The sequence below is a fragment of the Cyprinodon variegatus genome, unplaced genomic scaffold, assembly GCF_000732505.1.
Source record: "Cyprinodon variegatus isolate N-32 unplaced genomic scaffold, C_variegatus-1.0 Scaffold17, whole genome shotgun sequence".
NCBI classification, from domain to species: Eukaryota; Metazoa; Chordata; class Actinopteri; order Cyprinodontiformes; family Cyprinodontidae; genus Cyprinodon; species Cyprinodon variegatus.
In genome coordinates this window covers 1,951,930-1,965,452 of record NW_015150470.1, presented here as the reverse complement: position 1 = coordinate 1,965,452, position 13,523 = coordinate 1,951,930, and the positions used below count along the sequence as shown (strand labels likewise).

The window sequence follows — 13,523 nt, the reverse complement described above, 5'->3', positions numbered from 1 at the left end:
AGCATGTCTGCTCTGTGTCTTTAAGCCCTAATGATCAAGATTGTTTTAATCTTCCCAGATGTTTCCAGGAACTTCATCCCTGTGTAGGAACCTTGCAAAAAGCCGAAACACATTTCACCGCTAAGGCCCCTTAAAGCAGCACTGCAGCCCATGAGGTTAGTGGCGAGTACTGACAGAGCCGGGAGACTTGGGTGACGTTGGGCTCAAGTCATAGTCAGGAGGGGGAGACTTGGGAGTCTGAGGAGCTTCCTAGTAAACAAACATGGGTAGAAAACAAAACACAGACAAGCAGTTTCACATAGTTTAGACAAGAGCTGGTTAATGAGAAGATAATGTGAGTTTAAGTAGACGGAGGCGACTGAAAAGATGGTAATTAGGAGTTAGATTATAAAACATTAAAGCGTGTGAAGTAAAATTATCAATAAAGATGGTCATGCCAAAGTCGCATTCAGAGAAAACTTACAACGTTCCCAATTGTTATTTTATCCCAATCCAAAGATAAAATCTCAAGGTGTCTTTATCAAAGTAGCTAAATTGAGTGTTTATCACAGTAGAAGAGGTCAAATCATCACTTTAGTTGTGGGATCATCTTCATGCAAGCTGATTGTGTGTTTAGACAGAGCTTTGTTTTCCTGTGGGAAAACAGGACTACTGACTTGATGTTTGTATGGGTGCTGGCGGAGAGAACCTGAGCGGACCCGCCTGCTTTTAAAGAGCCGCTGCAAAGGAACAAGTCTACAGCTAAGATCATGGGCTTAAGCATCATTAAGTTACAGCTGCATTTTATTCTACGCAGCATTTTTTCGGTTAAAACTTTGCAAGCGCAGACCTTTTCACTCGGCTCCTGGACGTAGGCGCTGTGTCTCCACTTTGTCAGGACGATGGGCTCCGCGTTCTTCCTGTCCAAACTGCGACTTTTTGGTCCGTCGCTCGGTTGAGGTGGCGAGAGGTACTGCAAAAGGGGAAAAAAAAAAAACAGAAAAAATGAATTAAAAGATAAAACCGAGGCGAGGACGTTTGAACAGAATGCTCAATATGCTGCTCACAGAGACTATACAACTAACTAAACTAACTAAAAAATATATCCACAGGGATCAATCCCTGAATATTTAAGCTAAAAGTCGGATGTATCAATCAATGGCAGAAAAGAAAAGAAAAACTGCCATCTATTGATTAAATTTCTAAATTTTTTCTGAACATCTGGAGCCTAAAATACGAAGAATCAGGTACATGCAGAAATAAAAAGCAGCGAAATGGTAATTCAGCATTCATGGAATGAGGCAATTTTTGATCTTTTTTGTCAGTAGGACTTTAAAAATGTAAACTTTTGGTCATCCTGCAAATACAAACTTCTTTAAAAATTGACTTTTACTATAAAAAAAAAACAATTGCACCCTGTAGGATTATCATTCAATCTCTAGGAGGGCTGTTCAGCAGCACAGTGGGTAGCACTGCTGCCTTGCACCAAGACGGTTCCAGGTTTGATTCCCGGCCTGGAGTCCTTCTGCATGGAGTTTGCATGTTCTCCCAGAGCATGCGTGGGTTCTCTCAGGGTACTCCTGCTTCCTCCCACAGTCAAAAAAACATGACTGTTAGGTTAATTGGCTTCTCTAATTGTCCTTGGATGTGAGTGTGTGCGTGAATGATAGTTTGTCCTATTTGTCTCTGTGTTGCCCTGCGATGGACTGGCGACCTGTCCAGGGTGGACCCCGCCTCTCGCCCGTAGACAGCACCCCTCACGACCTCAGCAGGGATAATCATGATGGAGGATGGATGGATTAATTAGGAAATTAAAATATGAAATGATTGATATTTCTAATAATTCATAGTTAAAAGGCAAAGTTAAAACTCAGGAGTCACTTTGTCTTTTGCATTTTATATTTCTTATCTTTTTATTTCTACTAAGACCCTTTTTTTGGGTGGGGGGGGGGGGGATTTTTGTTTTTGACTGCTTCACAGTCTTACCTTGGGCAGCTCCCATTCTGACCTGGAGCCGTCAGCGCTGTAGTAATAAGGTCTTCCCTGGTCATCAACATGTTTTAACCACTACCGCAAACAGCAAAGAAAAGAAATGTATTGTTTCACTTTGTAACATTTGGCTCAGAAATTGAAAAAGATTTTATTAGCGAATTTTCCATGTTGCAGAACCAGAGTGCAGACAAAGTATCACATTGAAAGAGGAAAATAATAATCTGTATAAACTAGGTCCACCATGCTGAACCAAACACAACAGCAAAGATGCAGCAGCTCGGCTCTGAGCGGTTGGTACCTTCTCGTTAGTATAGTCGCTGACGTACAGCGTGTGCCCGTGTTCGTCCATCTCCTGTGACCAGCCGCGCAGAGGCGAGCCATACTGGCTGTCTGACTGGCTACAGTAGGCACTGAAGCAGGCGTCCTCTGAGGACAGAGGCTGGAGTCCTCCGACGGACAGCGACAGGAAGGGAAGGAAAGATGGCGAGAGCGAGAGAGGAGTTGTCTATCATTAAAGGAAAGGGAGAAAACCAGAGAGAATCTTTCACCATAGAGAGACAGGAGACATGGAGATATTTCCCAGAAAAACCCCACCACCATTAAGACCCTGCAGAGACCCAGAGAGCAGAAAATCACAAGTGTTTCTGATTGATGTTGCAGAAAGAGGTGCAAGTCTGAGGAATCAGACAAAGTTAATGCTTAGGGCCTGTAGGTGGCAGTCTGGTGCAGCCATTTAATGAATCATCGAATCAAGGGATGCAAACTTAGGTGAAGGAAACATCACTTATTTGATCCTAATCACAGACAGACAGCGCTGATGAGCTGCACTCAGCTCATTAAAGGAAAAACTGCAGTCTAATTTAAGATCAGCACATTTGCTGCATACTATTTAGTCTGCTGCAAGTTTTTAAACGAACTGTCAAAAAAACAAAACCTTCATCCAGACAGAATTATCAGACAGAGCTGACGGCTACTGTTCAAAAGCAAATGGATCTGGATTTCCTTCTAATTTGACTTTAGGTCTAATTTGAAGTAAAATTGGAAAGTATTCGTAACCATCATGCTCACATTTTAATAGGTTTGGACTACATACTTTACAAGACGTCAGACTGAGGATGACCAGGTGTGCAAATATGTCTCAAATCGGCCGTGAACGCCTCGTTACTTTAAATAAATTATTTAATAGTCTACAGATTATTTCGCCCTGAGAAAAATTAACCTGTTCATGTTTAGCTCATTAAAGAAAAAGATAAGCGTTTCCAGAGAGGAAGCGATCCCTGCTCTCAACCAAACATTCCCAAGTTAATGGTAAAAGCAAACAAGTAACCATGGAAACTGTAATCAATATATCAAACCAAAATAACAACCTGTTCTTTTTTCCTAAATGCTTCCTCTTTGGTTTACACCAGAATTGCTGATTTTAAGGCTTCCTCCCTTTAACTAAAAGCTTCACCCTTAGCCTGCCACAAATTTTGACTCATTTAAGATTTATTGCAATAAAGCAGCTGTTTTTTGGGATTTAATAAAAGCCGTCTAAATCAAATGTACCCCAGATTTTCCTGCAGGTCTTTCAAAGTCATTCTTTTTCAGATCATTCTCAAATTACCGTTTTAGCAGTTGTTTAAATTATTTTAGTTTGACCTGCGATTATTTAACAAAGAAACAAGTTAAAGTCAAATCTAATGAGAAACAAGGATTGGCTGCATGAATCCGCTCAAACCATTTGAATTACAGCATTACTGGAACTGGTGGAACTTGGGCTGAAGTCCAGCAATCAGTATAATCTGAGTGGATTTCAACAAAGATTGTTATTTTTTTAATTTAACAGCTCCATTTTCTTCCTAGGTTGATTGGTCATAATCAAGATGTGTGGCTATGCATCCTAAGCCAATATAAAACTGGGTTTTATCCATTTATAATAAGGGAAAATGATAAAGAAGCTCCCATTCAATCTGTCTTTAGAACCTTTAATGAGTGATAAGCGTATAGTTTTAGGCACCACTAAAACAGCTAAATTCATTTGTTACTACCATAGTTATTAAGTTAATACCACACCTCTTGATATTTCTAAAATGATGCAAACACATCCTGACCCATCCTGCTGTATCAGACAGAAGCTGAACGGTCAAACTTAAAACAGCTGTTCACATTGAGCCTTCCTGTTACCTGCTGAAACTCTTGCTCTTTTTTTGCCCACTTGGTCTGAACCAAATGCAAACAGAAAAAAAAAAAAACATTTAAAACGCTACTTATATTCCTGATCTTTATTTTAATTACCTCACTTGTATTGAAAATAGCTGACTGAGTCTTTTATTCCCTTCATTACTATCGTCCATTTCTGTTTGTCAGCATTACATGGAAGCTCTTCCAACTGGAGCAGAAAGGGATCAGTTTTTGGAGTTTTAAAATGCAAGCCAATTGCTCTTTATGAATCAAGCTGCTAATGTTGCCAATTCTGGTCACCAACTACTTTCCTAATTGAACGAAATTAGGAAGATTGAATGAAAATTGAAGGTAATTTCTAGTTGAAGGCATAAAACTGCAGTTTATCACAGAGCTTCAACTTTCACTTTTAGGTGTTGGAGATTTTTGCAAAACATAATTTCCGTTTCTTTAGATAAATATATAAACACACAGGAAACACATTGTAACTGAAAAAAAGTGACAGTGGTGTCGGATGGGAAAGCTTGCTGTTCAACTGAAGGGTTGCGGGTTCAAGCTCCGGCTCTAGCTTTCAGTGTTGCCATGTTCTTGGGAAAGATAATTTATTTGCATTAGTAGTCAGTCGAACCGGCTTCCTTCTGTCAGTGGGCAGCTGTGGCTACAATGTAGCTAGCCAACCCTAAATGTTTGGGTCAATGGTTGAATGACTGAATGTAGTGTAAAGCACTTTGGTCAAGTCTCCTTATTTTAGACTAAAGTCGTGATATACATCAGGCCTTCTTTAATTGTTTCCTAAGCATGTCAAGTTACCACATTTTTTTTAGCATAAACAGTAAAGGGTAGTCTGACTTTTTAGAAGCAAGACATCTGGGTGGTTTCTGACTTTTGCACATTGATTACTCAATGAAAACTGTTAGTGCCTGAATATTTTTCCTCAGCTTTTACTCATGCATCTTGTGTGCAGTGTTAGCATTCGTCCATTCCTATCTAATAATAGACCTTAGTGGGGAAGTTTTAAAACGCTGTTATGAATGCTCTAAATGGTAATAAAACCAGTTTGACTCAGTAAGAGGGAACATGAATTTAGCTTTCTTACACTTTTCCTTCAACTCTGTTACATCAAATTAAAGCCGCACAGGGAGCTGATAAAATATGATCTAATTTTTTCCAAAACTTCCCTTACAAGGCTGTATATACTAAATAATGGCACTAGCCTGTTTGGCTTTTTTTCCCCAAGCTTTACCTCAGAGCTCCCCCCAGTGCTGTGTCTGTCCTCCCTGGAGTTCCCGCTGCCAGCTTCTTTGGTCCTCGGGGGCTTCCAGGTTCTCTCATGGGTGGAGCGGTTGCAGTAGTAGTGTCTGCCGCTGTGGTCCTTGTAGGTCTCCCAGTCGCCGACTGAATGAATGGGTGAGCCAGACGGCACGGGGGGTAGACTTGTCTTGGTGATTTTCAGTTCCTGGAGGTTGGTGTAGACTGGAGATTCTGGGCGGCCTTGGCCTGAAGAAACAGTCTGTGAAACAGAAAACGCAACATTTAATCGATTATAGAAAAGTTCCTGGAAAGTGGAAGAGGTTTTTGTGATAAAGCCAACTAGCTTTATCACAAAACAAACATGCTGGTGAAGACTCTCAGTCATCCAGGTCATAGTCATTCCAAAATAGTAAAAAAACAAGTCTAGCTTTCTATAAATGTCAGCAAAATGTGATCTAATAAAAGAACTTAAAAGCAAAAAAAGTCAATTTCTTTAGCAATAAATGAACAACACAAACTCTTTAATACTCCAGTACAGAAACCAGTGCAACAAATCACCTTCAGAAGCCCAATAATTAGTCAACAGGGTCCTCCTTGTGTCTAATTTGGTTTCAGTGTGAATACTTCTGTGACGGTTTCAAAGGTTTGGTGGTAGCAGCATAATTTAGTCTAAGAGACTAAAGGCACAAGACAGGGAAGTATTTGTGGAGATGTTTAGTCTTTGGTTATAGAACAATATCAAGTTTAGAACATCTCACATTGAAAAGTTCAATCTGACATCTGCAATCGGATAAAGCAATGAAGGATAGCAGACATGTGATCAGAGACAAGAAGCGGACACATCCACAGCCCAGAAAAAGACAACGAAGGCTCAATGATGAGAGATAAGGGGAGACTGATGGATAAGAACGGTCTGTTCATTGCAGGACCCCCAACACTGACCCCCTCATTGTACCATGATGTGGCATCAAATTGGCCAGCAAAACTGAAAAAAAAAGACACTACTAAGCACAAACAAAGCCACCGTTGCTACAGATGATGGAGGTTTGGTTGCAAAACTTATTTAGTCTGACTATAAACAAACTTATTTAAATTTTGTGTGTATGTTTGTACAGATCTTTAGAAAATCTGGCTATTCACAGAGCTCTGTTGAAACCTTTGTTTACATGATGCAATCGTATAACCTTCACAGAGCTTCTTTGTCTACAGATGAGACTATCAAATAAAATGTCCCTCCATTCTACATCATGGTGCAATGAAGGAGGCATCAGTGGAGTATCTGAGCCTCTCTGATTCATAGGCACATAAGTAAACCAATCAAAACGTAGCACTCCACACAAACTAAAAAGGAAAGCAAGAGGAGCAACAAACAGAGGAGCAGTGGAGAATCCCCGAGCATGTAATTAGGAAGGATGTGATGAGAGGTGGATCAAATGCCACAAATTCTAGCCTTTATGGAAGAGTTATAAAAAGGAGGTCATTGTTGACAGAAAGCAATAATAGGGATAACATAAACTGCAGGAAACAAACAAAAGTGTGGTTAGATGAGAGGTGCAAAAAAAGGTAGGCTGTTTGTGTCGAATACACAATCCTCACAATTACGTCTGGCACAGGATGCATCATACTGGGGGGATGCTCACCTTCAACAACTACAGGGAAGTAAGTTAAAAAGTATTGTGGATAAGTACACTAATTTATTTTCATTCTAGAAAACTGCTATAAATTTCATCTTCCTACCACTTGGCAAATATGTCCCAATTTGAAAACTTTAGCAACACTTGAAGTACTTAGAAAACAAACTTTATTAGCAGATCGATGCATTTTTGCTTGTGGCTTTCTTCAAGGTCCAAAACACAAGAGGAAACATGATGGTTGAAGAGGAATAAACGCTTGCAATGTGTTACAAAAAAGAAAAAGAGAGGTAAAACAAAACCCCTCATATCTATGATAATCTCTCTTCTTTGATGCAGCAAACACTAACAGTTGGAAGTTTGTGTTGAAAGGATCACACTGAATCTAAATATGTTTGCAGGGCACCAGAATAATTTGTATTTCAAACTGATTTTGCTGCTGTTCCTCAGGCGGAAACAGATCACAGAATGGAATCCAATAAGGAGGAGGGGAAGAATGAAGCTGCTGTTATATAACTTGAAGTGCCGGAGTCCCATGTTAGGTACAAAAAGGGGAAGTAAAACTAAAGATGCATGCAGAACATTTCAAAAGACAGTTTGGACACATTGATCCCTACAGCTACAAATAGAAAAAAAAGACTCAAAAAAAAAGAACCTTTTCATTTGGTAGTCTGGGGACAGATTTTAAATTTCATGCATTCAGATCGAAGCTGCAGGTTATCATGAAACTCCCTGCAAAAATCAGTTTCACTCGCCAGTCCAAGCCCCCGATTACTTCAATGCAAAACATAAAAAAGGCAACTATTACCAAAGTGTAGGATATAAACTGAAATCCTAAGTTGTTTGTAAATTTATACAGAGCGAGGCTAGCTATTTGTCTTTTCCCCTTTTTTCATTAAATCAGGGGAACTTCAGCTACAGAAGTGACTGCAGACAGACAGAAACATTTCTTGCTGTCCTTTCAGGATTACAAAGATAGATATTATTTATGTTTCATATCCTGTTTTAAATTGAACTTGTACCAAAAACTGTCTGAGGAAACCTTCTAAATGAATAAAATGTTTCATAAATCCAGCTGGCTAAGCAAATAAACCCACAAAGTTGTAAGTGGTGGTAGGAATATCTACAGTAAAACCATGACACTCTGTGTTGTTTTTGACAGTCATCTTAGATTTAATCTTCAGAATTACTGGTTTTAGTCACATGTTAGTCATTACGATATGTGATAGTTTTAGTCGACTAAAACTTAAAAAGGTTTTAGTCTAGTTTTATGTTGCAAAAAAGGTTAACCTTTCCAATTAAAAAAAACAAACAGATTCTTTAGTAGACTGACAGCTCTAGCCTAGATACTAAAATCGCTGGAGATGCTGCCTTGGAGTTCATCATTGCTGTTGGGCAGAAAACTTTAATTTCTAGAATTCAAATAAACTTTTTACTGAATTATTGCCTTAATTTCACAATAGTTGTGACAATAGCTGATCTAGTTCAACACATTATATTGGTTAATATAGCAGACAGACAAGCTAACAAAATGTACAGTAAAGGAATGGTTTTAGACATACAAGGTTTCCATCCCAAAGCAAACACTTCCTGATCTACTATGAATTATGTCTTTAAGTGAATTAATCTTCATTGCTCCAAAAAAGCAAAGAATGAAAACATTTTCTTTCAACTTTGGCAATTTTGGCTTTATTTCTGAGAATTTCCCCTTGGTTACTGTTGCTAAGGGGTTAAAGCAGATCTAAATTCACAGGGTTTTGATATACCGTAAAAAAAAAAATACAAAGAGAAACTACATAATTGTCTTGTAATGCAATGACAATTCAGACTTAAATTGAATGAATATGCTAACTAAAATGTTAAAATATTTAAAGGAAACAGAGAAAATGTTTTAATGACAATTCTAGAAAACATTTCCATCATATCTGAATAGATAGAAACAAAAACTATGAGAAAGTACCTTTTCACCTGGCTCTTTATCCAAAAATAAACAGTATGAAATGAAATATTTGCTTTGGATATAATTTAGCGATTCCTTTTGTTAGAAATTAAGGAATGTTTAGTATAACATCTTGTGAGCTGGGAGAAAAATAATCTTGATAGTTAGAAAAAAGGGATTTTTTGTGTTTGGCAGAGGATGATCAGCCACATAGTTTATTAAGCAGCGAGAGCATGAAGAGCCATACTGCTGAGAGTGAACCATCCGTGTGGAGAATAAAGCGCAGACTCTGAGCTACACGCATGCAAAGATGCACTTCTGCACAAGCTCAGCTAGAAGAGCAAATTCCAGGTTATTTTCTCCCCTGCTGCTGCTGCCATGCTCCATCTGTAGTCATTTAGAATGTACACCGCTGCATGGCAGGTGGGCGGCCTGAGCAAACAGGACGCAGTACTACAGCTGATACTGCCTAACCTGCATTTTAAATGTCTGACCGACCGTCTGCTAACTTTTATTTAGTCTCGCCTCGTAGATGAAAATTCAAACCCATGACTCATCATGTTTTCGTCATCAAAGATCATAGTCATCTTTGACGAAAACACTGGCCAGACTTTAACCGAGAGTCTAGATTTCAACTATAAGCTTCTATAAATAATAAGCCAGGGGGAGATCATGAAGGTGGAGATGCAGCAAAATATGTTACTTAGAATCAGCAATTCAAATTCTCTGGTTTTGATAATAAATAGTTTGGGGAAACAAATGCTCAGTTAATAAATAGTATGAAGCAGTTTTATAAATCAATGAGTTAAACAAGGATTACCTGTTGTCGAAAAACAGACAAAAGCCTCATAAACAACAGATTATTTCAATGAGGGAGCCCTTATAAATAATATATAAACAATAGCAGCGCTTTGAGGTGCCCAAAAGCTGGACCCTGAGATGTTTTTATATCATGGAGATCAATTGAAATGAAATATGCAGGACCCGGACAAACAATCTGGTGATAAACAAGAGAAGGGCTAAGCGTGCCATTCAATGTATGACCTCAGGTTTATAATACACACACAGTATATAAGGGATGAACGATTTTGCCAAGAATCAAATTTTTTTATTTTTGTTATGTAACTAAAATGGCCATTGCAATGACATTTTTTGCAGTGAACATCCAGCATGTAGATGCTACTCTCCTTGAAATCTCCTTTGTCCAGAGTCTATGGTTGCATGACTTTAATGTTGGTGCATCTCTCTCTTCCCTCCTATGTGCTGACAAACCCACTCTAAGTGTATCACCCCCACCTAAAGGGCTGGAGTAAGAAAGGCAGCGTCTTACTGATTTAAATAGAATTTGACAAAATCTGAGCGTCTGAGATTTGAAAATTGCATTTATAATTGAAACATAATTAATAGTTAACCCTTACGCCATATAGATAAATATAATTAAACCAACAGAGCTGTTTTGTATAAATCAAGCAAAAACATTGATTACCTTTGGTTCTATTGGTGATATATCAGTAAACACATCATCCTCCTCTCTGTGTATTGAAATGGCTCGCAAAAGGCTTCTCCTGAAACGCATTGCTGCCATCAGTCCCTGCTTACTGTTTTGACTTCGTCTCAGGAAGTCACTCTCTCATCATGAAACCGTGATGACACTGTACTGATGTTTTCCTTTATAATTGCTGCGTGAGCATGTGATTTAGAGTGAATGTGTCAAAGGGGAAGTCATGGCAGTCAAAGGGACCTTAAAAAAAAAACTACAGGGTGGTGAACCACAAAAACACGCTGTGCCAAAAGATATGAAAAATAAACTTTAGACACGTGTCCAATTTGTGTCCCAGTAAATAAGAGGTATATTTACAGTTCCACTTCAAATTTTGAAGCCCGACTTGTGCTGTAAATTAGGTTTTACTGACAAAATGTACAAACTAGCAGGTTTTTTTTTTCAATAAAAAAATGAAACAATAGTAATCTGAATTAACCGTAATTAATTTCTGCAAATTACATGTTTCTTTAGTAGTTATTAGAGCACCCTTTTCCCTTGTTTTGTTAGCGAAATTCAAATTCCGTTTTTCGGCTCTGAGGGATTCCGACGGAGCCCCTAAAGGGACATGGAGGGGAAAAAAATAATTTTTGCGAGATCCCGCAATACTTTTGCGAAATCCCGCAAGATCCCGCAATACTTTTGCGAGATCCCGCAATACTTTTGCGAGATCTCGCAAAAGTATTGCGGGATCTCGCAAAAGTAAAGTTTTTTTTTTTCCCTCCATGTCCCTTTAGGGGCTCCGTAGGATTGCATACTGACCTTGTCTCTCTTTATTTGTGTAATGTCGTGTTTTGGGACTTCTCTAGAAATAAAGAACCTCTCCAAATCATCCTCCATGGTTGTAGCTGACACATGGACGTATTATCCTCCCATAGCAGTACACTTTACACCTCCACTGTTGTTTGTCTGTTTTACTTCCGGTTAGCTGACATGGCAAAACGTTTTCCGAGATCTCGCAAAAGTATTGTGGGATCTCGCAAAAGTAAATTTTTTTCCACCATGTCCTTTTAGGGGCTCCGTAGATTCCTGATATTTTGAGTCTGCAATTTTTTTTTTAATGAAATTTTTTTTTCTTATGAATATGCTCTGAAACCAGTGCGTCTGCGTGTATCGCAGTTAACGCAGATATGCCCTCCTGCCCCTTCTGCAGACACTCTGTTGCACCTCTCCAAAATTGTAGGAGACCACAGAAAATGACAGAAGGCCTCTGATTGGTCAAATCTACATCAGCACTACACTCTGTTTATTTCCTCTTTGGTACCTTACCTGCTTGTTTTGTTTGTATGACCGCCATTGTGGAAAACGACTCAAGAATCCAACCTGTGGTCCTTTGCCGCATGTTTCTCCCCCTCTCTCATACCCCCTTTCCTGTCAGCCTACTGTCAGAAAAATTAGCCACTAGTGCCGTAAAAACTCAAAAAAAGAAAAATATTAATTTATTATTCTTTGATTTATGATTTATTCACACCTTTTTCAGAACTCAGAGATTTTCAATAGCATTTAAATCTAGGAGCAATGATAGCCTCTGTTTCAGGACAACTTCTGAAATTCAGCCTTTGAGGACCTTATGATTCACCTAGGATCCTTACTCTGTTTGAATGTTCAGATATTAACACACTTCTCACATATTTTTTTTTTTACTTTTGCTTGATAGAAAGGATCCACCTCTTCCTCCACATGCTGCAGGATTCCTGTTTCAGAGGAGCCACTAAGCCACTGCAATTCTCCCTTTTTCTCACATAGACATACGCCTCATTCACTCAGTTCAGTAAAGACATATTAAATACCAAACATAATAACTTTACTAGGACAGAAGCAATCTGTTTTCTGTGTTATCTAACCGTCAGGTTGGCTCATTAAAAACGCACACAGGGTTTTATATCCATAATAGCAGCTTTAAATTCCCAGACAGCTGTGAGAGCAGAAGGACCACCTTACGATCAGAAACCAGTGTAGCACAAAGAGGGTGACCTCTTCCTAACGAGGAGTTGTTTCCTTTTACCCCACAGGCTGCTTTAGATAGAGGTACAACCTCTGCAGCCCTGAGTATCCTCTTAAATACATCTCTGTCATTTATACTAGATTCAACTAGATTAATAAGGTAATAAAGCTTTTCAATTCAGTTCAGTTTATCTATATAGCACCAATTCACAACACGTGTCATCTCAAGGTACTTTTCAGTTCACCAGATCATACAGTCAAATTGATTCAAAGTTTTCTAGCTAAGGACAACCAGTTGATTGCATCGACTTATTGACTCAAAAAAATATAACATATCCATAAATATTCAGGATTATTGAATTTAAATCATTCATATTACTGTTTGAAATGAATAACTTTACAGGGTTTTGTGAAAATAAACATTTTAAAACATCAATCAAAACCTGGCAGTTCGGTCAGACAATACAATGATGTAACTTACTTTTGATATTTAACCAGTAATTTAATGTTATTTAACCGGAAATGTTCAGTTACTGTCTGGAAAGCTGTACTAAACAAAATGTCCTTGTGTATGCACAATGACAATAAAAGTTGTCTAAGTCTAAGTAAAGTGACTAATTAAGGTCTGGTTGTCCTCCTGCAGCAGTGTGTCGCAGTGAGCTTGTCGCAGATATATTTGATTTATGCCCAATATTGAAGCGTGGTCTGCGGTATGTTATTCCACGCAACAACGCAAGAGAATCAGGAACTAGCCGTGGGTCTAGATACGGCCGAGGTGGTAAGGAGGTGGGGGCAAGTTTGTGTGACTACGGAGGGACATGAGGGCAAAATAGAGCGGGGATCCAGGTGGAAAAAGGGTCCCAGTGTTCTAAGAAACAGGAAATACGCATAGAGTAGAGCGGATGTAGATTTTACCAATCAGAGGCCTCCTGTCTGCGGCACTGTCAGCTCTCACCTTCAATTTGGAATGTGGAGTGTCTGTAGCAGGGGCGTTCACTGCGACACACACAGACGACCTGGTTTCTGAGTATAAATCAGGCTTTAGAAGCTGATGGGATGTCCTGTAGATTTACAGTCAACTCTA

At 38.9% G+C, this 13,523-nt stretch overlaps 1 protein-coding gene across 3 annotated transcripts in view; it reads right to left on the bottom strand.

Moving 5' to 3' along the window:
- The window catches only part of LOC107092612 (rho GTPase-activating protein 12-like), a 113,923-nt gene that overhangs the window by 26,629 nt on the left and 73,771 nt on the right, over positions 1-13,523 (bottom strand). For 2 of the 3 annotated variants that reach the window (XM_015387189.1, XM_015387206.1), the window contains exons 3-7: positions 5,378-5,644; positions 2,270-2,476; positions 1,966-2,046; positions 830-952; positions 175-249 (exon numbers count right to left, since the gene is read on the bottom strand). In XM_015387189.1, coding sequence (XP_015242675.1) covers positions 175-249; positions 830-952; positions 1,966-2,046; positions 2,270-2,476; positions 5,378-5,644 — 753 coding nt within the window. The remainder of the gene's footprint in view (positions 1-174; positions 250-829; positions 953-1,965; positions 2,047-2,269; positions 2,477-5,377; positions 5,645-13,523) is intronic. The other variant, XM_015387197.1, reaches the window with a different exon arrangement.